We start from the raw sequence: 27,082 nt of genomic DNA, 5'->3' as shown, positions 1-27,082 counted from the left end.
TAAATCATCTGTCACTAAAGGCGTTAAGAAAAAAAGAAAGAAAACCTGCTGTGAGACCCCAGAGTTCTAAAGTACTACATCTCTTCAAGGCTTCATCTGGCAGCCTTGGGTTCCAAGCAGAGGGATGGTATCTTCCTGACGAAAACCCCCAGCAATGTTAATTGATTTAGAATGGAGCACAAGGAAGAGGACTACCAGAGAGAGGCAGTAAGGATCCCTGGATGCCACCTGCTCTGATCAGCCCTCCCATTAGTTTTCAAGGATTCGGTACAGATAGGTCAAGTGAGCTAGATCTAACGCATGAAGCCAGAAGTGTGATGAGCCCAGTTTACTTAAAAAAAAAATACCCTTCATATCTTACCTTGGCAAACATTGAGTTGAGTTGCTTCCCAGAGCCATAGTAACCACCCTGGGAGAGGAAGAGTTTCACTTGTTCTTTGACCTGTTCCTCATCCAAATGCCAGCAGTTCTCATCATCGATGCTGGCCCCAGCTGTGGGGTCAGGGGCACCTGTGAGGGATGGCAATGGTGAAATGAGTCCCCTGAATTCATATGCTACACATTTGGCAGAAGGGGTACTTTGTGAGTATATTAAAAAATGGATGGCTTATTCTGCCATATTTGGGGGCTTTGTCAACTGTGTGGTCCTAAATAAATGTAAGAGGGCTAATGCTAGTTTCATATTCACTTATGTCTCAGTCTTATCTCCTTCCAAGGTCTATAAATACCATTCCGGGGCGGGGGGAGAATCCCAGAAGGAAATGCACAAACACGAAAAAGTGATTTATTTTTTCCCTAGGAGTGTGACATTTATTTTTTTCCCTTCAATTTGCCTTCCTATGACATTCAAATAAACCTTAAAGTACAGGTTACAAAATTCTGTGTCATTATGCAATTGTAGCTTCTCAGCAGAGTCAACACTTCTCAATCTCTAGAAACTTGCCCCTTAAGGCAAAGTCAGAGTTGCATGCAAGGTGAAAAATTTATAAACTTATACTCAAAATATCTTTCATATCTGGACTCACCGCACCACCTTCAAACAGTTTTGGTTATTTACACACCTCTCTCCCCTCATGCCCTGTTAGCTGATTACTCACAGCTGAATCAGCCACAGCACTGTGCTGGTAATGTGACAGGCACCTAGGGAATATTTATGGAATGAAAACTGAATCTTCTCTCACTTTCTCAGAGTCCTGTGTTAAGTTTTTAGAAACCTGCCTCCAAGTGTTAAAAGGCTATAAATCAAACGCTCTCCAGGTGTGGCCATGCACTAGATTAGAAATTCATGTCATGAAACCATAAGAGACTCTTAATCTCAGGAAACAAACTGAAGGTTTCTGGTGGGGGATAAGGATGGAGTGGCTGGGTGATGGACATTGGGGAGGGTATATGCTATGGTGAGTGCTGTGAATTGTGTAAGAGTGATGATTCACAGACCTATACCCCTGAAGCATGTAATATATGATATGTTAATAAAATAAAAATAAATAAATATTCTCAGGAGAAAAAAAATAAGAAATTCATGTCATGTTTCATCAGTCAGTCAGTCATTTTCTCTTGTCTTCCTGTATCAAAGCCCTGATTAAATGAAATTCAGGTCTACCCAGAAAAGCTGCTCTTTGGCTAAGCTTTTGTAGTGCATCTATCTTTTTCTCCAAGAAATCAGGAGGGTTCACACATTCTGTTATTCTACAAGTACTGATTAATACATATGACTGTCAGGTTTATGCTTATCTACCATATACTACTTTTCTTCGAATGTATTGTTCTAGATAGTTCTGATTAGAACTTCTTCAGTGATGCACCATTTTTATTAAATTAAGTCCATATGCCTTAGCTTGGTATTCAAGGTTCTCCAAGCTCAGGCCTTATCTTTTATTTATAGTCTTGTCTACCCTACATTTATGCTATGTTTCAGCTAAGAACTTAGTGTTCTCAGAAATCAACCACATTTCCTTATGACTTCACTTCTGCTTTTTCCTTTTTTTCCCTCCCTCTCCTGCAACCCATTCTTCGGCCAAACAAATGATACTTCTTATTGTCAGTATTGCCTGGGCTCTAGAGTCAGGGCTGCAATGAGCAATGGAAACCACGAAATAAGTATACAGAAAGGCCAACACTGGCATGCTTCATGCACTGCTTAGTTCACTTGGCAGGAGAGGCTCTTTTTTTTTTTTTTTTGCTTTTTAAAAATTTTTAAATTTTTTTTTTTTTTTAATAAACATATATTTTTATCCCCAGGGGTACAGGTCTGCGAATCGCCAGGTTTACACACTTCACAGCACTCACCATAGCACATACCCTCCCCAATATCCATAACCCCACCTCCCCTCTCCCAACCCCCCTCCCCGCATCAACCCTCAGTTTGTTTTGTGAGATTAAGAGTCACTTATGGTTTGTCTCCCTCCCAATCCCATCTTGTTTCATTTATTCTTCTCCTACCCCCTCAACCCCCCATGTTGCATCTCCTCTCCCTCATATCAGGGAGATCATATGATAGTTGTCTTTCTCCGATTGACTTATTTTGCTAAGCATGATACCCTCTAGTTCCATCCACGTCGTCGCAAATGGCAAGATTTCATTTCTTTTGATGGCTGCATAGTATTCCATTGTGTATATATACCACATCTTCTTTATCCATTTGTCTGTTGATGGACATCTAGGTTCTTTCCATAGTTTGGCTATTGTAGACATTGCTGCTATAAACATTCGGGTGCACGTGCCCCTTCGGATCACTACGTTTGTATCTTTAGGGTAAATACCCAGCAGTGCAATTGCTGGGTCATAGGGTAGTTCTATTTTCAACATTTTGAGGAACCTCCATGCTGTTTTCCAGAGTGGTTGCACCAGCTTGCATTCCCACCAACAGTGTAGGAGGGTTCCCCTTTAGGAGAGGCTCTTTTTACCCCCTCACTAAATTAGCTATATAACCCATTGCCACCTGTCAAAAGTATGTCCATTTTATGCTCAAAATACATATAAAAGGAGTAATACTCTTATTTATTATTACTTTTCTTAAAGACCTGTTGCATTTTATTCTACATCAGAATTGTGCATTTCTCATATATTCCCCAAATTGAAGTTTTTAAAGAGTAAGTATTAAGTTTTGTACCTCACAGTGCCTGGCTTATTACAGCACTGAGTTAGCATTTATAGAATAAACAAATACATGTCTCACTGACCGTCCAGATTTAAGCTCCAGGTGGGCAAATAATATATCCTATACTTCTTTTGTATCCCTAAAGGGGCAAAGCAGAACAAGTATACTCCTTATTCTTAAATATTGGTTTATAAGAGCCATATTTTTAGTGCTTCCTGTATACCAGAGTCTAAGAACTTTTTACATATATCCTCACTAGAACATACTCTCCTTGAGGGCATAACTGGTTTTATTTGCTGGTATATTCGCAACCTGTAGAATAATACTTGGCACACAGCAGGTGCTCAATGATTATTTGGTAAGTAAATTCCAATGAAATTTTATAACTCCAAAAGGTAGTATTATTATTCTAATTTTAAAATGAAAAAAAACTAAAGCTTATATAGGTAAGTAATATAACATATATAATAATATGTAATATAAGTATAACATATATATGATATACATATACATACATATAACATATGTAATATAAGTAATATAACAAATATAATATGAGCCAGTATCTATATGCTGGCCTCTCTTCAAAGTCTGTTTTTTCACTACAACACTGAACTTTAGCCTCTAGCCTCAAAGGCCTGAGCATGGAGAGCCACAAGCTGGTTTCAGGCCCTGGAACATAAAGTTGGATGGTGTGTATGAAGATAGTTAAATCCTTTCTTGGCCTATTCCACTATATAGAATATAAGATTAGGCATTTTCCGCTTAGTGAAGATGATAGAGTTCTCACCAGTACAGTGATTCTCAAATGTTAATACATAGATTAATCATCTGGGATTTGTGTTAAAAATGCAGATTATAGTCTCACCTCTAATGATTCTAGTTTTCAGTAGTTCAATAAAGACAGAACAGACATAAAATGAGGTATATTAGGTATAAACCAAGGACTGGGCCTTTGAGTCCCGTGTTGCCAAGGATGAGGATGAGGGAAGAACAGAAATGGTGCTCCAAAAACAAGTAGAGACGGTTTGAATACCAATTCTGACTCTTGGGTGGTTCGATTAGGATGTAAAAAAGCAGGAACAGGACCCAATCTCCCAGGGGAAATGGCCTTAATTAACTGGCTGGAAGTGGGAGTGACAACCCCCCACAAAAGTTCAAAGGGGTATGGAGAAAACTGGAGAATCTTTTGGGCCCAGGTGGTGGTAGTGGCAGTTTATATAAGGCACAGTTTATAAATACACAGTATACGAACCATAGAAAACTGCTGAGAAGGGTTTAGATAAGGCAAAGCCTTGGGAGTTACTAACATTAAAATTTCAACTAGAACTTTAGAAGGGTTCACTTATTTGATAGGCAAAAAAGGAAGGTAAACCATGTAAATGTTTGCTGATCTATAATGAATCCAGGAGATGAGAAAGAGGGCTGCCAAAATGGTTGGTTGCAGCAAAAAAAGGGGAAAGTCAATATTTGAGGCATCCAGGTAACACTACTATAAGGAGTTGGTGTGACTGTTGAAGGAAATAAAGTCATCTGGGAGAGCATGAATTGGCAAGAGGCCCCAAGGAGGATTTTCTAAGATATTTTTTCCAAGATATTTCATGTGATTTTCCCTCTGGAAATTTTCCAGAGGGAAAATCACATGAAAATGTAAGCAAAAGCCAGATGATACAGGTTTTATAGGCCATATGAAATCTGGACTTTATCCATGACAAAATCTGTAGTTATAGAAAAGTTACTCTAGATAACTGCGTGGAGACCGGAATAGAAGGGAGCAATAACGGAAAAAGAAAGATAAATTAGACCTTTAGGTGGGAGATTATAGTAGTTTGACTTAGGGTGATTGTGATATCAATAGAGAGAAGTAGAAAATGATGAAATATACTTTGCTCTGTTCTACAGAAATTTCCTTACCCTTATTTTCCATCACTTAGTTTTAAAAAAAATTGCCATTATATTTGTAATTTTCATTAGTTCTTCCTGTTGTGTGAATTTGTTTTTACAGCATCCCGTTCTTATTTCATGGTTGCAATATCTTCTTCTAATCTAATGATAATGTTATTAATAATTTCTCAAGGTTTTCTTCTCTCTGGATAGTTTCTATTTCTCCCAAATTGCCTTTCTACGTTTGTTAACTTTGGTCTGTATCGTCCACAATATTCAATGTTGTTGACCATTCCCTTGTTGAAACAACTCAGTTGTTCACTCAGTTCTATACCGACTTTGATAATTTCTAGCTATCTTTTTCTCACTTCTCAGTCTACCTTGCTCATTCCTACAATGACTCCTGTTTTCATCACCTGTATATGCATGGCTGTATTCATTCAATAAACCCTTATTAATTTCCAGATACCATGCTGGGTGACAGAGACTCAGAAATTAGTAAAACATGGTTCCTGACCCTACTCCTCAATCACCTCACTTTTCTCAAGGTATCCAAACTCTCTTCATGGGTAAGCAGCAACTGAATCCCTGATAAGATGCTATACCAGAGAATCTCAGGGTATGGAGTAACCAAATCAAATCACAGAGCATTGGCGGGGTGGGGGGGGGGCATGGGCGCAGTGCCTGGGTGGTTTAGTCTTTGGGCGTCTGCCTTCAGCTTGGGTTATGATCCCAGCATCCCTAGATGGAGCCCTGCATCAGGCTCCCTGCTCTGCGGGAAGCCTGCTTCTCCCTCTCCCTCTCCCACTCCCCCTGCTTGTGTACCCTCTCTCGCTGTCTCTCTGGCAAATAAACAAATAAAATCTTAAACAAAACAAAACAAAAAAACAAAAACAAATCACAGAGCATTGAGCAGTGATAGAGGTAGAAAAACAGTCTACCAAAGGGGACAAAGCAAAATCTAGGTTCTACTTTCTAGGAGAAAAACACAGAAGAGAAATAAAGGGGTTTCAAGAAAGTGAAGAGCCCAGCAATGCCTGGATCCATTCTTGGGATTAAAAGCAGGCAGCTACCAGTTTTAGAAATCTTATTTCTGCTTTTTAAGTCTGTTTTGGTGAGGAAGAGGGTTTGGGAAAGGGAATAAGGAAGATAGTCTAAGTGTTTAAAGATTTAGCAGGGAAAAGAAACATGACTGTGCTAATAACTCCAAAATTCTGACTTTTGTCCTCAGTTCCAGATCCATATCCAACTATCCATCACAAATCTTTTCCTAAATGTTCTATAAGCCCCTCTAATTTATCATCTTCCCAAATTTATTCCTCCTCCTATGTTCCCTCAGTGAACAGCAACATTATCATCAAATTCATCAATACCATCCTAGCTAAACATTCTAGAATTCAGTTTTCTCCCATCTTTCTATTCTTTACACCTGAATGCTGACCGGTCCATGTTACCTCTAAGATATCTTCATTCTCTGTCCCCCTTTTTTCAGTATCATTGCTGATTATCAACATTGCTTATTAGAAACAGATTAGGAAAGGCCTTGTGGAATACTAGAAAGGTAATTTTAGTATGGAATAAACACAAGTATGGAAGTAGTAGTTCCTAGGGAAGGTTAAGAATCATATCTCAAGGGCGCCTGGGTGGCTCAGTGGGTTAAGCTGCTGCCTTCGGCTCAGGTCATGATCTCGGGGTCCTGGGATGGAGTCCCGCATAGGGCTGTCTGCTCAGCAGGGAGCCTGCTTCCCTCTCTCTCTCTCTCTCTCTGCCTGCCTCTCTGTCTACTGTGATCTCTCTCTGTCAAATAAATAAATAAAAATTAAAAAAAAAAGAATCATATCTCAAGGTCAATGTGGCAATGTAAGCCCAATTTCAGACAAATACATAATAGGATACTGAGATGGGAGGGTCAAAGAAAGATAAAAATTGCTTTAGCCCAGTGGTAATGAGGGAAGAGGGTTGTTTTGGTGACAGCAGTGGTATAAACAAGACAGGTGTAATACACCTCCTTAACCGAGGTGGTCATTAAAAGAAAAAAGGCAAGAGAGTTTGGAAATAAGCAACAATTCTGAGAAAGAGCTAATAGGAATAAAGCATAAGAGATCATAACCTAGTTATCGGGGTACAGAGCAGTACTTCCCTTTAGTGCTATAGACGTTGTGATGAGGCAGAACTCAGGTCTCTTAAGAGCTCTGGACTTAAGGAGGCCACAGAAGTAGAATAGCCTCCCTGTGTGGGATGAGAGATAGGTGAAGCTACTCTTTATAGAGAGAGCTCAGTTACTAAATATACACCACAACTTTCTGTATAAAGCAATAGATGATTATTTCTGCTAGGTAGCAAGAGTTCCTAGAAGCTCGTCTGAGTATCTTTGTTTCTGAGGAGTGCTGAGGTTGTGTGTAGGACTTGATTAGTTCTATTGGACAAATAGGAAAGGCAGACCTTCTGGCACACAGACTACAGTATTATACAGGCCATCCACCTGGTCTCCTTGCCTCTTTTATGCTGGCACCACAATTATCTTCTAAAAATAAAGAAGTATAAAAACCAAGGAGTCAAGATGGCGGAGAAGTAGCAGGCTGAGACTACTTCGGGTAGCGGGAGATCAGCTAAATAGCTTATCTAAAGATTGCAAACACCTACAAATCCAACGGGAGATTGAAGAGAAGAAGAACAGCAATTCCAGAAACAGAAAATCAACCACTTTCTGCAAGGTAGGACTGGCGGAGAAGTGAATCCAAAGCGACGGGAAGATAGACCGCGGGGGGAGGGGCCGGCTCCCGGCGAGCGGCGGAGCAACGGAGCAAAATCAGGACTTTTAAAAGTCTGTTCCGCTGAGGGACATCGCTCCAGAGGCTTAACTGGAAGCCCAGGCGGGGTCAGCGCGGCCTCAGGTCCCGCAGGGTCGCAGAAGGATCGGGGGTGTCTGAGTGTCGCAGAGCTTACCGGTATTAGAACGGGGAAACCGGCTGCAGAGACAGAGCCGAGGAGTGACTCTCAGCTCGGGGTTGCCTTGAACCGGTCGCAGGCTGGTCATCTCGGAGCGTGGCCGGAGGCCAGGGTGGCGGGAGTCACTGGGCGCTGTTCTCTGAGGGCGCACTGAGGAGTGGGGCCCCGGGCTCTCGGCTCCTCCGGGCCGGAGACCGGGAGGCCGCCATCTTCATTCCGGTCCTCCGGAACTCTACAGAAACCGCTCAGGGAACAAAAGCTCCCGAAAGCGAACCCGAGCGGATTACTCAGCGCGGCCCCGGGTAAGGGCGGTGCAACTCCGCCTGGGGCAAAGACGCTTGAGAATCACTACAACGGGCCCCTCCCCCAGAAGATCAACGGGAAACCCAGCCAGGACCAAGTTCACCTACCAAGGAGAGCGGCGGAATTCCAGAGGAGAAGAAAAAAAGCACGGAACTCATGGCTTTCTCCCCATGATTTTTTAGCCTTGCAGTTAATTTAATTTTTTTTTTCTTTTTCAATTTTTTTTTTTCTTTTTCTCTTCTTCTGCTGAATTTTTTTTAACTTTTACCGTTTTCTTTTTTTAACGTTTTTTAAATAGTTTATCTAATATATATATTTTTTTCCTCTTTTTATATTTTTTCTTTATCGGCTTCCTTTCTTTTAATAGTTTCTTTTTTTTCTTTCTTTCTTTCTGAACCCCTTTTTATCCCCTTTCTCCCCCCTCACAATTCGGGATCTCTTCTGATTTGGCTAAAGCATATTTTCCTGGGGTTGTTGCCACCTTTTTAGTATTTTACTTGCTCCTTCATAAACTCTTATCTGGACAAAATGACAAGGCGGAAAAATTCACAACAAAAAAAAGAACAAGAGGCAGTACCAAAGGCTAGGGACCTAATCAATACAGACATTGGTAATATGTCAGATATAGAGTTCAGAATGATGATTCTCAAGGTTCTAGCCGGGCTTGAAAAGGCATGGAAGATATTAAAGCAACCCTCTCAGGAGATATAAAAGCCCTTTCTGGAGAAATAAAAGAACTAAAATCTAACCAAGTTGAAATAAAAAAAGCTATTAATGAGGTGCAATCAAAAATGGAGGCTCTCACTGCTAGGATAAATGAGGCAGAAGAAAGAATTAGCGATATAGAAGACCAAATGACAGAGAATAAAGAAGCTGAGCAAAAGAGGGACAAACAGCTACTGGACCACGAGGGGAGAATTCGAGAGATAAGTGACACCATAAGACGAAACAACATTAGAATAATTGGGATTCCAGAAGAAGAGGAAACAGAGAGGGGAGCAGAAGGTATATTGGAGAGAATTATTGGAGAGAATTTCCCCAATATGGCAAAGGGAACAAGCATCAAAATCCAGGAGGTTCAGAGAACCCCCCTCAAAATCAATAAGAATAGGTCCACACCCCGTCACCTAATAGTAAAATTGACAAGTCTTAGTGACAAAGAAAAGATTCTGAAAGCAGCCCGGGAAAAGAAGTCTGTAACGTACAATGGTAAAAATATTAGATTGGCAGCAGACTTATCCACAGAGACCTGGCAGGCGAGAAAGAGCTGGCATGATATATTCAGAGTACTAAATGAGAAAAACATGCAGCCAAGAATACTATATCCAGCTAGGCTATCATTGAAAATAGAAGGAGAGATTAAAAGCTTCCAGGACAAACAAAAACTGAAAGAATTTGCAAATACCAAACCAGCTCTACAGGAAATATTGAAAGGGGTCCTCTAAGCAAAGAGAGACCCTAAAAGTAGTAGATCAGAAAGAAACAGAGACAATATACAATAACAGTCACCTTACAGGCAATACAATGGCACTAAATTCATATCTCTCAATACTTACCCTGAATGTTAATGGGCTAAATGCCCCAATCAAAAGACACAGGGTATCAGAATGGATCAAAAAACAAAAACCATCTATATGTTGCCTACAAGAAACTCATCTTAAACCCGAAGACACCTCCAGGTTTAAAGTGAGGGGGTGGAAAAGAATTTACCATGCTAATGGACATCAGAAGAAAGCAGGAGTGGCAATCCTTATATCAGATCAATTAGATTTTAAGCCAAAGACTATAATAAGAGATGAGGAAGGACACTATATCATACTCAAAGGAACTGTCCAACAAGAAGATCTAACAATTTTAAATATCTATGCCCCTAACGTGGGAGCAGCCAACTATATAAACCAATTAATAACAAAATCAAAGAAACACATCGACAATGATACAATAATAGTAGGGGATTTTAACACTCCCCTCACTGAAATGGACAGATCATCCAAGCAAAAGATCAACAAGGAAATCAAGGCCTTAAATGACACACTGGACCAGATGGACATCACAGATATATTCAGAACATTTCATCCCAAAGCAACAGAATACACATTCTTCTCTAGTGCACATGGAACATTCTCCAGAATAGATCACATTCTTGGTCCTAAATCAAGTCTCAACCGGTATCAAAAGATTGGGATCATTCCCTGCATATTTTCAGACCACAATGCTCTAAAGCTAGAACTCAATCACAAGAGGAAATTTGGAAAGAACCCAAATACATGGAGACTAAACAGCATCCTTCTAAAGAATGAATGGGTCAACCAGGAAATTAAAGAAGAACTGAAAAAATTTATGGAAACAAATGATAATGAAAACACAACGGTTCAGAATTTGTGGGACACAACAAAGGCAGTCCTGAGAGGAAAATATATAGCGGTACAAGCCTTTCTCAAGAAACAAGAAAGATCTCAGGTACACAACCTAACCCTACACCTAAAGGAGCTGGAGAAAGAACAAGAAAGAAACCCTAAACCCAGCAGGAGAAGAGAAATCATAAAGATCAGAGCAGAAATCAATGAAATAGAAACCAAAAAAACAATAGAACAAATCAACGAAACTAGGAGCTGGTTCTTTGAAAGAATTAATAAGATTGATAAACCCCTGGCCAGACTTATCAAAAAGAAAAGAGAAAGGACCCAAATAAATAAAATCATGAATGAAAGAGGAGAGATCACAACGAACACCAAAGAAATACAGACAATTATAAGAACATACTATGAGCAACTCTACGCCAACAAATTTGACAATCTGGAAGAAATGGATGCATTCCTAGAGACATATAAACTACCACAACTGAACCAGGAAGAAATAGAAAGCCTGAACAGACCCATAACCAGTAAGGAGATTGAAACAGTCATCAAAAATCTCCAAACAAACAAAAGCCCAGGGCCAGACGGCTTCCCGGGGGAATTCTACCAAACATTTAAAGAAGAACTAATTCCTATTCTCCTGAAACTGTTCCAAAAAATAGAAATAGAAGGAAAACTTCCAAACTCATTTTATGAGGCCAGCATCACCTTGATCCCAAAACCAGACAAGGATCCCAACAAAAAAGAGAACTACAGACCAATATCCTTGATGAACACAGATGCAAAAATTCTCGCCAAAATACTAGCCAATAGGATTCAACAGTACATTAAAAGGATTATTCACCACGACCAAGTGGGATTTATTCCAGGGCTGCAAGGCTGGTTCAACATCCGCAAATCAATCAATGTGATACAACACATTAATAAAAGAAAGAACAAGAACCATATGATACTCTCCATAGATGCTGAAAAAGCATTTGACAAAGTACAGCATCCCTTCCTGATCAAAACTCTTCAAAGTGTAGGGATAGACGGCACATACCTCAATATTATCAAAGCCATCTATGACAAACCCACCGCAAATATCATTCTCAATGGAGAAAAACTGAAAGCTTTTCCACTAAGGTCAGGAACACGGCAGGGATGTCCGTTATCACCACTGCTATTCAACATAGTACTAGAAGTCCTAGCCTCAGCAATCAGACAACAAAAGGAAATTAAAGGCATCCAAATCGGCAAAGAAGAAGTCAAACTATCACTCTTCGCAGATGATATGATACTCTATGTGGAAAACCCAAAAGACTCCACTCCAAAACTGCTAGAACTTGTACAGGAATTCAGTAAAGTGTCAGGATATAAAATCAATGCACAGAAATCAGTTGCATTTCTCTACACCAACAACAAGACAGAAGAAAGAGAAATTAAGGAGTCCATCCCATTTACAATTGCACCCAAAACTATAAGATACCTAGGAATAAACCTAACCAAAGAGACTAAGAATCTATACTCAGAAAACTATAAAGTACTCATGAAAGAAATTGAGGAAGACACAAAGAAATGGAAAAATGTTCCATGCTCCTGGATTGGAAGAATAAATATTGTGAAAATGTCTATGCTACCTAAAGCAATCTACACATTTAATGCAATTCCTATCAAAGTAACATCCATTTTTTTTCAAAGAAATGGAACAAATAATCCTAAAATTTATATGGAACCAGAAAAGACCTCGAATAGCCAAAGGAATATTGAAAAAGAAAGCCAAAGTTGGTGGCATCACAATTCCGGACTTCAAGCTCTATTACAAAGCTGTCATCATCAAGACAGCATGGTACTGGCACAAAAACAGACACATAGATCAATGGAACAGAATAGAGAGCCCAGAAATGGACCCTCAACTCTATGGTCAACTCATCTTCGACAAAGCAGGAAAGAATGTCCAATGGAACAAAGACAGCCTCTTCAATAAATGGTGTTGGGAAAATTGGACAGCCACATGCAGAAAAATGAAATTGGATCATTTCCTTACACCACACACGAAAATAGACTCAAAATGGATGAAGGATCTCAATGTGAGAAAGGAATCCATCAAAATCCTCGAGGAGAACACAGGCAGCAACCTCTTCGACGTCAGCCGCAGCAACATCTTCCTAGGAACATCACCAAAGGCAAGGGAAGCAAGGGCAAAATGAACTTTTGGGATTTCATCAAGATCAAAAGCTTTTGCACAGCAAAGGAAACAGTGAACAAAACCAAAAGACAACTGACAGAATGGGAGAAGATATTTGCAAATGACATATCAGATAAAGGGCTAGTGTCTAAAATCTATAAAGAACTTAGCAAACTCAACACCCAAAGAACAAATAATCCAATCAAGAAATGGGCAGAGGACATGAACAGACATTTCTGCAAAGAAGACATCCAGATGGCCAACAGACACATGAAAAAGTGCTCCATATCACTCGGCATCAGAGAAATACAAATCAAAACCACCATGAGATATCACCTCACACCAGTCAGAATGGCTAAAATTAACAAGTCAGGAAATGACAGATGCTGGCGAGGATGCGGAGAAAGGGGAACCCTCCTACACTGTTGGTGGGAATGCAAGCTGGTGCAACCACTCTGGAAAACAGCATGGAGGTTCCTCAAAATGTTGAAAATAGAACTACCCTATGACCCTGCAATTGCACTGCTGGGTATTTACCCTAAAGATACAAACGTAGTGATCCGAAGGGGCACGTGCACCCGAATGTTTATAGCAGCAATGTCTACAATAGCCAAACTATGGAAAGAACCTAGATGTCCATCAACAGACAAATGGATAAAGAAGATGTGGTATATATACACAATGGAATACTATGCAGCCATCAAAAGAAATGAAATCTTGCCATTTGCGACGACGTGGATGGAACTAGAGGGTATCATGCTTAGCAAAATAAGTCAATCGGAGAAAGACAACTATCATATGATCTCCCTGATATGAGGGAGAGGAGATGCAACATGGGGGGTTGAGGGGGTAGGAGAAGAGTAAATGAAACAAGATGGGATTGGGAGGGAGACAAACCATAAGTGACTCTTAATCTCACTAAACAAACTGAGGGTTGATGGGGGGAGGGGGTTGGGAGAGGGGGTGGGGTTATGGATATTGGGGAGGGTATGTGCTATGGTGAGTGTTGTGAAGTGTGTAAACCTGGCGATTCGCAGACCTGTACCCCTGGGGATAAAAATATATGTTTATAAAGCTGTAAAAAAAAAAAAAAAGAAAGAAAGAAAGAAAGAAAGGATGAATACCCAAGTTTTGTAGCAACATGGACGGGACTGGAAGAGATTATGCTGAGTGAAATAAGTCAAGCAGAGAGAGTCAATTATCATATGGTTTCACTTATTTGTGGAGCATAACAAATAGCATGGAGGACAAGGGGAGATGGAGAGGAGAAGGGAGTTGAGGGAAATTGGAAGGGGAGGTGAACCATGAGAGACTACGGACTCTGAAAAACGATCTGAGAATTTTGAAGGGGTGGGGGGTGGGAGGTTGGGGGCACCAGGTGGTGGGTATTGTAGAGGGCACAGATTGCATGGAGCACTGGGTGTGGTGCAAAAATAATGAATACTGTTATGCTGAAAAAATAAAAAAATTAAAAAAAAAGAAGTATAAAAACCTTGAGTTCTGAAGTCGGGTGAGCCTGGGTTATAAATAATTTCCTATTTTATGAAATGGAAATGGTTAAAACACCTATTTCACAGACTAGTTTTGAAAGCTAAATTTATTGACGTATATAGAGTCCCTTGGGTGGTGCCTGGAACATAGTAAGGATCTAACAAAATGCCTTCTCAAAATTCTTTCTTATGATAAAGTCCTTACAATCTGACTTCGTTAGCATCTGTTTCAACTTAGCTATCTTTTCTACTAGATTTTAAGCTACTTGAAGGCAGGGACCAAGTCTGTTTTATGCCTTCAATAATCAGCACTATTTCTTGCACACAGCAGGTATTCAATATATAATCAAAGAAAAAGTGAACATAGTATCTTTCTCCATCCATGCACCCTCCCATTATATATAGCTCCTAAGCACAATGCTAATAGATGCTCTTTAGAATGACCCTGATGTTACGTGGGATCCTAAAATATTGAGGAAATTCTCATATCCATCTAATTTCACTGAATGACACAAACTATTTCAGGCGTTCGCGCACTCCTGAATATTCCAGGCTCCTGGGCACAGGGATTATATAGACAAATAAAGTCCATAAACTAGATCAATATATAACTCTAACATTCTCTGTCCTTTTTGCCCAAACCTTTATAAGGTAGACAATTGGACTGCTTTAAGAAACTAAGTTGTTTAGATAGAATGAACTCATTAAGGTATAAGTGATTACAACTGCAAAAATATACCCCCCCACAATTTGAACCTCCAAATATGCAACAAAGCAACAAAGTAGGCTTTTGTAAAAATCTGTATAATTACCATGCACTTGGTTGATTTCGGAGTTGGAGGATAGAATCTCATCTGCCAGTTTCTGTGCAGTAGGAAGAACTTCAGTGTGGTGGGCCGTGATTAAATATTGAATAAACTTTTGTAGCTGGTCCCTATTCATCTGGAAAAGGGTTTCTGAGATAGGAAGACGCAATTTGACTTGGTCTGGTTTACGGATCCTGTAGAGTGAGAGTGCTACCACATGAGCACAGTAGAATATGTCTTTGTTCCCACAGCCACATGTCACTGAAGTGATTTTGCATCGATCAAAACTGATCGCAACTTTGTAAGTCACTGCTGGTTCAGAAGGAGTAGCTGCCTCAGTTACTGTGCCACTGAGATGGAAGCCTAAGGAAACAAAGAAAGTGTGTTTAGAGATTCTATAGTAAGACTCTTGAAGATTTTCATTTTGCATTTCAATTAATCAATTCAGAAACTTTTTGCTGAGTATCTCCTATCTTTGTAGTAGGCTCTGCCATAATACAAAGGTCAATGAAACTCAGATATAGCTCATAAGGAACACAATATCTAGAAAAAAAGTCCTTACTCTGGAGTCCACAAACCTGAACTAATTATGAAAACTTTTGTTTCTACATGTGTACTTTTGCTGGGGGTGGAGATGGTTCAAAGCTTTCATTATAATCTCAAAAGGTTAACAAAAAATCCCAAATAAGTTAAGAAACTCAGGTAGATTTTAAGCTCTTTGGGGGCAAAGATAAGTCTACAAATAACATCACTACAATCTAGATTAAGGTGAGTGCTATAAATGCAAGAGAAACCAAAAGAATGCCATGAAAAGGACAGGAGTAAGAACAAGGAGACTATGACAACATTTATTCCTCAAAACACATTTTGGTGGCCATGTGGAACACATAAAAGGCAAGAAACTTCATAAAATATGGAAAGAACAGCTTGCTGTAGTGAGATTAGCAGTGTTATACCTCTACTTACTAGCACATAGCACTGATAATTTTGAAATGTAAGGAGAATAATTCAGTCATTCAAACCAAAGTTTAATGAGACCTTAAATATCACAATGCTACGCCTAGGAATATTATTAAAAGAAACAGGAGAAGAATATCAAATATCTGTAAGGCACCTATCATGTAGCAGGATTGTAATTGGTGCTTTTAATAATTTATCACAACATGATGAAGTTGGTATTATTTCCCTTGTTTTCTTTTTTTTTTTTTTAATTAACATACAATGTATAATTTGTTCCAGGGGTACAGGTCTGTGATTCATCAGTCTTACACAATTCATAGCACTCACCATAGCATGTACCCTCCCCAATGTCCATCACCCAGTCACCCCATCCCTCCCAACCCCCTCCCCTCCAGCAACCCTCCATTTGTTTCCTAAGACTAAGAGTCTCTTATGGTTTGTCTCCCTCTCTGGTTTCATCTTGTTTCATTTTTCAGTCCCTTCCCCTATGATCCTCTGTCTTGTTTCTCAAATTCCTCATATCAGGGAGATTACAATTGTCTTTCTCTGACTGACTTTTCAAATTTTTATTTAAATTCTATTTAGTTAACATACAGTGCAATATAGGTTTCAGAATTTATAAACAACGCCCAGTGCTCATCATAACAAGTGCCCTCCTTAATACCCATCATCCATCTAGCCCATTGCCCACCCACCTCCCCCCATCAACCCTTGCTTTGTTCTCTATCATTAAAAGTCTCTTATGGTTTGTTTCCTTCTCCTTCTATCTTTTTCCTCCCTTCCCATATGCTCATCTGTTTTATTTCTTAAATTCCACATATGAATGAAATCATATGGTATTTGTCTTTCTCTGACTTATTTCGCTTAGCATTATACACTCTAGCTCCATCCATGCAGCTACAAATGAGAAGATTTCATTCTTTCTGATAGCTGAGTAATATTCCATCATATATATATATATATATATATATATATATATACACACATATATATATAAAAAACATCTTCCTTATCCATTCTTTAGCCAATGGACATCTGGACTTTTTACACAGTTTGGCTATTGTTGATAATGCTGCAATAAACATTGGGGTTCATGTACCACTTTGAATCTGTATTTATGTATCCTTTGGATAAATACCTAGTAGTGCACAATTGCTGAGCTATAGGGTAGTTTTCCCTTTAACTTTTTGAGGAAACTCTATACTGTTTTCCAGAGTGGCTGCACCAGTTTGCATTTCCACCAACAGTGCAAGAGGATTCCCCTTTCTCCCCAACCTCACCAACACCTGTTATTTCTGGCATTAATTTGAACCATTCTGACTGGTATGAGGTGGTATCTTATCATGGTTTTCATTTGTATCTCCCTGATAATGAGTGATGTTGGACGTTTTTTCATGTGTCTGTTAGCCATCTGTTCGTCATCTTTGGGAAAATGTCTATTCATATCTTTTGCCCATTTCTTGATTAGATTATTTGTTCTTTGGGTGTTGAGTTTGATAAGTTCTTTATAGATTTTGGATACTAACCCTTTATCATATACATCATTTGCAAATATCTTCTCCCATTCTGTAGGTTGCCTTTAAGTTTTTGTTGATTGCTTTCTTTGCTGTGCAGAAGATTTCAATCTTGATGAAATACCAATAGTTCATATTTGCTTTTGTTCCCCTTGCCTCCAAAGATGTGTCAAGTAAGAAATTGGTATGGCTGTGGTAGAAGAGGTTGCTGCTTATGTTCTCCTCTAGGATTATGATGGTTTCCTGTCTCCCATTTGGGTCTTTCATCCATTTTGAACTTATTTCTGTGTATGGTGTAGGAAAGTAGTCCAGTTTCATTCTACATATTGCTGTCCTGTTTTCCCAACACAATTTGAAGAAACTGTTTTTTTTTCCATTGAATATTCTTTCCTACTTTGTTGAAGATTAGTTACCATATAGTTGTGGGCCCATTTCTGGATTTCTTTTCTGTTCCATTGATTTATGTGTCTGTTTTTGTGTGAGCACCACACTGTGGTGATTACTACAGCTTTGTAATATCACTTGAAGTCTTAAATCACAATGCTTCCAGATTTGCTTTTCTTTTTCAGGACTGTTTAGTTATTCAGGGTCTTTTGTGGTTCTATACAAGTTTTAGGACTGTTTGTTCTAGTTCTGTGTAAAATGCTGGTGGTATTTTGATAGGGATTGCATTAAATGTGTGATTGCTTTGGGCGGTATATACATTTTAACAACATTTGTTCTAATCCATGAGCATGGAATGTCCTTCTATTTCTTTGTGTCATCTTCACTTTCTTTCATAAGTGCTCTACAGTTTTCAGAGTACAGGTCTTTCACCTCTTATGTTTGTTCCTTGGTATCTTATTATTTTTGGTGCAATTGTAAATGGGATTATTTTTTTAGTTTCTCTTTCTGCTGCTTCCTTATTGGTGTACACAAATGCAACAGATTTCTGTACACTGATCTGGTATCCTGCAACTCTACTGAATCTGTTTATCAGTTCCAGAAGTTTTGGCTGTGGTGGGGGGCGAGTCTTCCAGATTTCCTGTGTAGAAGAGTATCATATCTGCAAATGGTGAATATTTCACCTCCCCCTTACTGATTTGGATGCCTCATTTCTTTTTATTGTCTGATGGCTATGGCTAGGACTTCCAGTATGATGTTGAATAGAAATGGTGAGAGTGAACATCCCTGTCTTGTTCCTGACCCTAGAGGAAAGGCTGTTTTCTCCACTGAGGGTGACATTAGCTATGGGTTTTCCATATAGTGAGCTATTTATTATGTTGAGGTATGTTCCCTCTAAACTTACTCTGTTGAGGGCATCATCATGAATGGATATTGTGCTCTGTCATATGCTTTTTCTCCATCTACTGAAAGGATGACATGGTTTCTATCCTTTCTCTTGTTGATGTGATGTATCACGTTGATTGATTTGTGAATACTGAACCACCTTTGCAACCCTGGAGGAAATCCCACTGGATTGTGGGGAATGATGTTTTTAACGCATTGTTGGATTTGGTTTGCTAGTATTTTGTTGAGGATTTTTGCATCTATGTTCATCAAGGATATTGCCCTGTAGTTCTTTTCCTGTAGTGTCTCTTTTTTTTTTTTAAGATTTTATTTATTTATTTATTTATTTATTTGACACAGAAGGAGAGAGAGTGAGAGATATCAAAGGTAGGCATAGAAGCAGGCAGAGAGAGAGGGGGAAGCAGGCTCCCTGTTGAGCAGAGAGACCAATGTGGGGCTCAATTCCAGGACCCTGAGATCATGACCTCAGCTAAAGGCAGAGACTTAACCCACTGAGCCCAACCTAGGCATCCCGCCATCTCAAGGTGTCTTTTTTTTTTTTTTTATTTGACAGAGAGAGATCACAAGTAGGCAGAGAGGCAGGCAGAGAGAGAGAGAGAGGAGGAAGCAGGCTCCCTGCCGAGCAGAGAGCCTAGTGCGGGGCTCAATCCCAAGACCCTGAGATCATGACCTGAGCCGAAGGCAGAGGCTTAACCCACTGAGCCACCCAGGCGCCCCCTCAAGGTGTCTTTAACAGGTTTTGATACCAGGATAATGCTGGCTTCATAGAATAAACTTGGAAGTTTTCCTTCCTTTTCTTTTTTCTTTTTTTTTTTTTTTATTTATTTGTCAGAGAGAGAGGGAGAGAGAGCGAGCACAGGCGGACAGAATGGCAGGCAGAGGCAGAGGGAGAAGCAGGCTCCCCCCAAGCAAGGAGCCCGATGTGGGACTGGATCCCAGGACGCTGGGATCATGACCTGAGCCGAAGGCAGCTGCTTAACCAACTGAGCCACCCAGGCGTCCCTCCTTCCTTTTCTATTTTTTTGAATAGTTTGAGAAGAAAAGACATTAGCTCTTCTTTAAAATTTTTTTTGTTGTTCTTTAAAAAGATTTTATTTTGAGAAAGAGAGAGAAAAAGAGAGTGCGCTCATGAGTGAGGGGGAGGGGCAGAGGGAGAAGCAGACTTCCCACTGAGGAGGAAGCCCGATGTGGGGCTTGATCCTAGGACCCTGGGATCATGAACTGAGCTGAATGAAGGCAGAGGCTTAACCAACTGAGCTTCAATTTCTTTGCTTGTATTCAGCCTGTTCAAATTTTCTATTTCTTCCTGTTTCACTTTCATTAGATTATATGTTTCTGGAATTTATAATTTCTTCTAGGTTGTCCTATTTGTTGGCATGTATTTTTTCATAATACTCTCTTACAATTTTATTTCCATGGTGTTTGTTGTTATTTCTCCTCTCTCATTTCTGCTCTTATTTATTTGGGCCCTTTCTCTTTTTATCTTACGAGTGGCTAGAGGTTTGTCAATTTTATTTTATTAAAAGATTTTATTTATTTATTTGACAGACAAAGATCACAAGTAGGCAGAGAGGCAGGCAGGTGGGGTGGGGAAGCAGACTCCCTACTGAGTAGAGAGCCAGATTCGGGGCTCGATCCCAGGACCCTGGGATCATGACCTGAGCTGCAGGCAGAGGCTTAACCCACTGAGCCACCCAGGCACCACAAGGTTTGTCAATTTTATTGATTTCTTCCAAAGAACCAGCTCCTGGTTTCATTGATCTACTCTATCACTTTTTAGTTTCTATATTACTTATTTCTGCTCTAATCTTTACTATTTCCTTTCTTCAAATGAAACCTTTTAAGTTTCATTTGTTACTCTCTTTTTAGCTCCTTTTGATGCAAGGCTAGGTTCTTTATTTGAGGTTTTTCTTCTTCCTTGAGGTAGGCCTGTATTGCTATAAACTTCCCTCTGAGAACCGCTTTTGCTGCATCCCAAAGGTTTTGAACTGTTGTGTTTTCATTTTCATTTGTTTCCATGTACTTTTTAATTTCTTCTTTTACTTCCTGGTTGACCTATTCATTGTTCAGCAGCATGTTACTTGTGGTCTTTCCAAATTTTTGCTTGTGGTTGACTTGTAGTTTCATAACACTGTGGTGAGAAAAGATGCATGGTATGACTTTGATCCTTTTGAATTTGCTGAAGCTAGTTTTGTGGCCCAATAGGTGATCTATTGTGGAGGAAGTTCCAGGTGTATTTGAAAAGAATGTGTATTCTGTTGTTTGGGGCTGGAATGTTCTGCATATTCTGTTAAATCCATCTGGTTCACGGTGTCATTCAAAGTCATTGTTTCCATGTTGATTTTCTGTTTAAATGATCTGTCCACTGGTGTAAATAGGGTGTTAAAGTCTGCCACTGGTATGGTATTATTATGGATTAGCTCCTTTATGTTTGTTCTTAACTGTTTTGGGTATTTGCGCGCTCCCATGTGGGGCCCTTAACTATTTACGACTGTTATATATTCTTGTTGGATTGTCCCCTTTATTATGATAGCGTCCTTCTTGACTCTTGTTACAGTCTCTGCTTTAAAGTCTATTTTGTCCAATAGAAGTATTGCCACTCTGGCTTTCTTTTGACATCCATTTGCATGACAGATGTTTCTCCACTCCTCACTCTCAATCTGCAGCTGTTTTTAGGTCTAAAATGAGCCTCTTATAGGCAGTGTATAGATGGGTCTTGTTTTTTGTTGTTGTTGCTGTTTTCATTCATTCTGTCACCCTATATCTTTTGATTGGAGCATTTAGTCCATTTACACTCAGAGTAATTACTGATTGGGGTGCCTGGGTGGCTCAGTAGGTTAAGCATCTGACTCTTGATCTCAGCTCAGATCTTGATCTTGGGGTATGAGTTCGGGTCCTCCATTAGGCTCCATGCAATTTTGTTATTTGTTTTTTTGTTGTTGTTCTGAAGATTTTCTCTGATCCTTTCTTGTCTTTCTCTCCTTCATGGTTTGGTTTTCTTCAGTGACATATTTGAATTTCTTTCTCTTTATTCTTTCCATATTTCTTTTTTTTTTTTTTAAGATTTTATTTATTTATTTGACAGAGAAAGATCACAAGTAGGTAGAGAGGCAGGCAGAGAGAAAGGGGGAAGCAGGTTCCCTGCTGAGCAGAGAACCTGATGTGGGGCTCGATCCCAGGACCCCGGGATCATGACCTGAGCCAAAAGCAGAGACTTTAACCCACTGAGCCACCCAGGCGCCCCGCTTTCCATATTTCTTAGTGGTTTTTGATAAATGGTTACCATACTGTTTGTATGTAACCTCTTTTGCATATAGCAGTCTATACTAAATTGATGGTCATTTAAGTTTGAACCCATTCTTTACTCCTCTCCTCCCCACGTTTTAGATATATACTTCCTTTTCTTTTGTGAATTCTTTGACTGATTCTTTTTACAGAAACATTCACTTTTTACTTCTTTTGTGTTTCCTACTTTAATACTATTATTTGTGGTCTTTCCTTTCCACTCAAAGAGTTTCCTTTAATATTTCTTGCAGGGGTGGTTTAGAGGTCATGAACTCCTTTAGTTTTTGTCTGGGAAACTCTTTATGTCTCCTTGCATTCTGAATGACAGCTTTGCTGGATTGGGTATTCTTGGCTGCAAGTTCTTCCCATTCAGCACTTTGAATACATTATGCCAACTCCTTTCTGGTTTGGAAAGTTTTTTTTGCTAAAAAATCTACTGCTAGCTTTATGGGGTTTCTTTGTATGTAAAAATCTTCTTTTTTCTTGCTGCTATTTATTTATTTATTATTTTTAAATATTTTATTTATTTTAGAGAGAGAGTGCGAACAAGGGAGCATGGTAGGGAGTGGGGAGGAGCAGAGGGAGACGGACAAACACACTTCATGCTGAGCACGGAGTCTGACATGGGGCTTGATCCCATGACCCTGAGATCATGACTTAGATGAAATCAAGAGTAAGATGCTTAACTGACTGAGCTACCCAGGTCCCCCTATCTTGCTACTTTTTAATATTTTTTATCATTATATTTTGCCAATTTAATTGTAATATGTCTTGGTGTAGATCTACTTTTGTTGATTTTGATGAGAGTTCTCTGTGCTTCCTGTATCTGAATATCTGTTTCCTTCCCCATGTTAGGAAAGTTCAGCTCTTATTTCTTCAAATAAATTTTAGATTTATTTTAAATCTAATTTATTTAATTTAAATTTCAGTCTTCTAGATCATTAATTCATTCCTCTACTTCTTCCAGCCTCCTGTTTATGCCATTAAGTGTGTTTCTCTCTGCTATGTTATTCCTTATCTCTATGTTAAGGTTTTCACTGATGTCTTCCACTCTTTTCTCAAGTTTAATGAGTATCTTTATGATCATTATGGTAAATTCTCTATCAGGAATGTTACTTTTATCTTTTTTCCTTAGACCCCTGTCCTTGTCTTGTTCTTTCACTTAGAATAAATTTCTCTGTCTTTTCATTTTGTCTAAGTCTCTGTGCCTGTTTCTATGTGTTAGGGAAGTCAGCTAGGTCTCCTGTTCTTGAAGGTAATGGCTGTACACAGAAGAGGCCCTGCAGAACCCTGCCAAGTAGCGTCTCCTATTCCCAGGACCTGACTCTTTTGGGAGTGTTTCCAAGACAGCCTTCACTTTAGAACTAAGGAAAAGAATTGCAGAGTTGAAAAGCAGCTATTTTCCAATCTACATCCATAGGATATAGACAACAGGGTTATACAGAAGAGCATATATTATACTGGGATTAGGCAATCAGGATCTGTTATTAACTATGTAGTCTTAGGAGATTCACTTCAGAACTCTGAGCTTCAGGTTTCTTCCCAGTAAAATGGGGATAATAATACTTGCCCTTCTTTCAAAAGTGGTTTATAAAACTGTAGAATGTCCTATAAATTTGTTATTCATGCTTTTATGCAATTTTTAAAATAAGTTTCCATGTCAAGGGCATCAGAGAGAACTTCTCCAATGGCCAAGTTTAAGAGTGGTTGAAAACCAGGTGCTAATGGGATGCCTGGGTGGCTCAGCTGATTAAGAGTCTGCCTTTGGCTCAGGTCATGATCTTAGGGTCATGGGATCAAGTCCCACATTGGGTTCCCTGCTCAGTAGGGAGCCTACTTCTGCCTCTGTCTGTTGTTCTCTTTGCTTGTGCTCACTCTCTTGCTCTCCTGACAAATAAATAAATAAAAATCTTAAAAAAAAAAAGAAAGAAAGAAAAAGAAAAAAAATTTTAAAAACAGGCGTTAAGAAAGTGCACTCTTAATTTCACTTAGGCAACTCAGAAGCATTTAGAACAATCGTGAGAAATGACTTAAGTCCTAATGAAAAGAGACCCCACGGAAGGGTAACTTTAAAATTTCAAATATGAGGGGCGCCTGGGTGGCTCAGTGGGTTGGGGCCTCTGCCTTCAGCTCAGGTCATGATCCCAGGGTCCTGGGATTGAGCCCCACATCGGGCTCTCTGTTCCACAGGAAGCCTGCTTCCTCCTCTCTCTCTCCGCCTGCCTCTCTGCCTACTTGTGATCTCTATCTGTCAAATAAAATAAATAAAATCTTAAAAAAAAAAATTCAAATATGATAGTAATGTCAATGTAGGAAGAGCTTAGGTTCTCAATCTGGAAGCTGAATATAAACATTTTTACTTCATCAGTTGAATGCTTTGGGATACCTGGCCTACAGCACAGTCTCTAAACCCAAATCTCTAATTCCTTTCCTGCATGAAAATGAATAAGAATATTGGTGAGATTTGGGGCAGAAGCAATGAGTATCTTATTACGATGTAAGCCCTAGTAGGGCAGTGCTTTATCTGTGTGTGTTTATCACTATAAAAACCATAATCAGTCTGGCTATACGAACAAGAGATTGGACCTCAGCTTCCAGGTTTTTAAAATGAGAGGCTGGTCTAAAAGACCTCCAAAGTTCATTCTAGCAAGAATATTAATTGACTATATGTGACTATCACTGAATTTATTATTCTTTTTCTTAAACCAGGTTACTTTTGGGATTTAAAGAATGTGTAGTAATAACCTTTATGAGTGCCTCCCATGTGTTGGGCTCTGTTCTAAGTGCTTTATATGCCATTAGCTTATTACATTTTCACAGTTCTTATGAATCTGATATAGGTGTGATCTAAGTTTTATGTACCAATTTGATTAGGCTATAGGACCCCATCATTCAAACACTAATCTAGATGTTGCTGCAAAGGTAGTTTATAGATGTGGTTAACATATACAGTCAGCTGGCTTTAACTAAAGGAAATTATCCTCGATAATGTGGGTAGATCTCATCCAATCAGTTAAAAGGCCTTATGAGCAAAACTAAGGTTTCTCTTAGAAAGAAGAAATTCTGCCTCAAAACTGCAGAATCAGATCCTGCCCAAGAATTTCCAGACTGCTGGCCTGCCCTACAGATTTCAGACTTGCCAGCTCCCATAACTGCGTAGACCCATACCTTGAAAGAAATCATACATACACACAGATACATATAAACATTATGGGTGTGTATATACATATATCCTACTGACCTGTTCAGGAAAACCCTGATTACTATTACTATCCCCATTTTATGTATGAGGAAAGAAGCACAGAAAGGTTAAATAACTTGCTCAAGTTCATTCTGTTAGTAAGTGGCAAAGCCAAGATTTACACTCAGGCAGTCTGGCTCAAAACCCCTTACTCAGGTTATCAAAATTCTAAAATTTCAGGGCACCTGGGTGGCTCAGTGGATTAAAGCCTCTACCTTCGGCTCAGGTCATGATCCCGGGGTCCTGGGATCTAGCCCTGCATCAGGCTCTCTGCTCCACGGGGAGCCTGCTTCCTCCTCTCTCTGTGCCTGCCTCTGATCTCTGTCGTTCAAAAAAAAAAAAAAAAAAAAAATCTTAAAAAAAATTCTAAAATTTCAGTTTTTATAGCACTAGTAATGGTTTGAACCCTCTTTGTTAATCTGGAATTAGAGACAAATGTTGACGATGAATTTAGATTCCACAGTAGGTCAGGTTGAACAACTGAGAAACTTTCTACAAAATATTTTTTTAAAGCTAGTCAAGCATGACTCTCTAGAAGCTTTAGTTAAGACCCATGATGCTCTTGAGAACATGTTTATTTGAACTTGGTAAATCTTTTGTTTCCACTGGCATAGTTCATGCTCCAGGCCTAGGCCCATCTGAAAGGCAGAAGTCTGTCAGTGGCTCTGTGGAAGTTTCCTGGCTGTGAGTTCCTTTTTCTTTTCATGTATTTAAGAATGTAAACTGAAAGCCAGTTTCACATATTTGTTCTTCTTGCCTTATTGTAATATAGTAATATTTTTAAACATTTAATTACTCCTGAGAATAAAACTACGTAGAATAGGTTCAATATAGTGTTTCTTTCACCTTGCAAACCTAACTACCATAAACATGTCCATCAGTTTGTTGATATGAGCAAACATGTAGAAGCCTCAAAATCTCTACTGAATCCAACACGTATTTACAGAAGAACCACTGTATGCTGAGTTTTTACTTTTTAACTCTTTTATTTGGACATTTTCAAACAAATAAGTAGAGAGAGCTTAGTATAATGAGACCCCATGTTTCCTTCACTCAGCTTCAATAATTTTCAAGAGATATACACTGGTTAATCTTTACCCTTTCCCAACTCCTTCTCTAGCCTCTCCAATAGATTATTTTGAAGTAAATCCCAGAAATATAATTTCATTGCTGTATACCTCTGTATACCTGTCTAAAGATAAGAATTTAAAATTAATAATAATTCCTCAAAATCAAAAACCCAGTGTTCAGATTGCCATTAGTAACATTTTAAAAAGCCCGAAAACAACAAAGAAAAATAGGAGGTTTGTTCAATTCAGGATACAAAGTCCAGTCATTATATTTGGTTGATTTGTCTCTTAAGCTACAAGTTCCTCTCCTGCCTCCACCCCCTATTATTTACTAAAAAATAGTAAGGTAGCTCTAAAGGCACTTGACCAGATTCAGGTTTTTTGGTAAAATTACTTCACAGGTTGTACTGCATATTTTCTAATACATCACATCAGGAGATACATAATGCCTGATGGTTTTTCTTTTTGTGCTTTTAGGATTGATCAGTGTGTTCAAGTGTTGTGAGCCTGATTCGTCCATTTTAATTTTTTTTATAAACATATAATGTATTTTTATCCCCAGGGGTACAGGTCTGTGAATCGCCAGGTTTACATACTTCACAGCACTCACAACTGGTTCATTCATTTTAAAGTTCCCTATAAACTTTCTACCTAAAATAGTTTTAT

At 39.1% G+C, this 27,082-nt stretch overlaps 1 protein-coding gene across 2 annotated transcripts in view; it reads right to left on the bottom strand.

The window, feature by feature from the left end:
- ZSWIM5 (zinc finger SWIM-type containing 5) overlaps positions 1-27,082 on the bottom strand; it is a 224,171-nt gene that overhangs the window by 60,471 nt on the left and 136,618 nt on the right. For both annotated transcript variants that reach the window (XM_047724649.1, XM_047724650.1), the window contains exons 2-3: positions 15,063-15,419; positions 362-510 (exon numbers count right to left, since the gene is read on the bottom strand). In XM_047724649.1, coding sequence (XP_047580605.1) covers positions 362-510; positions 15,063-15,419 — 506 coding nt within the window. The remainder of the gene's footprint in view (positions 1-361; positions 511-15,062; positions 15,420-27,082) is intronic.

Source organism: Lutra lutra, chromosome 4, assembly GCF_902655055.1.
Source record: "Lutra lutra chromosome 4, mLutLut1.2, whole genome shotgun sequence".
Classification (NCBI taxonomy): domain Eukaryota; kingdom Metazoa; phylum Chordata; class Mammalia; order Carnivora; family Mustelidae; genus Lutra; species Lutra lutra.
Note: the sequence above shows the minus strand (reverse complement) of the source record. Positions and strands in the feature narration are given on the sequence as shown.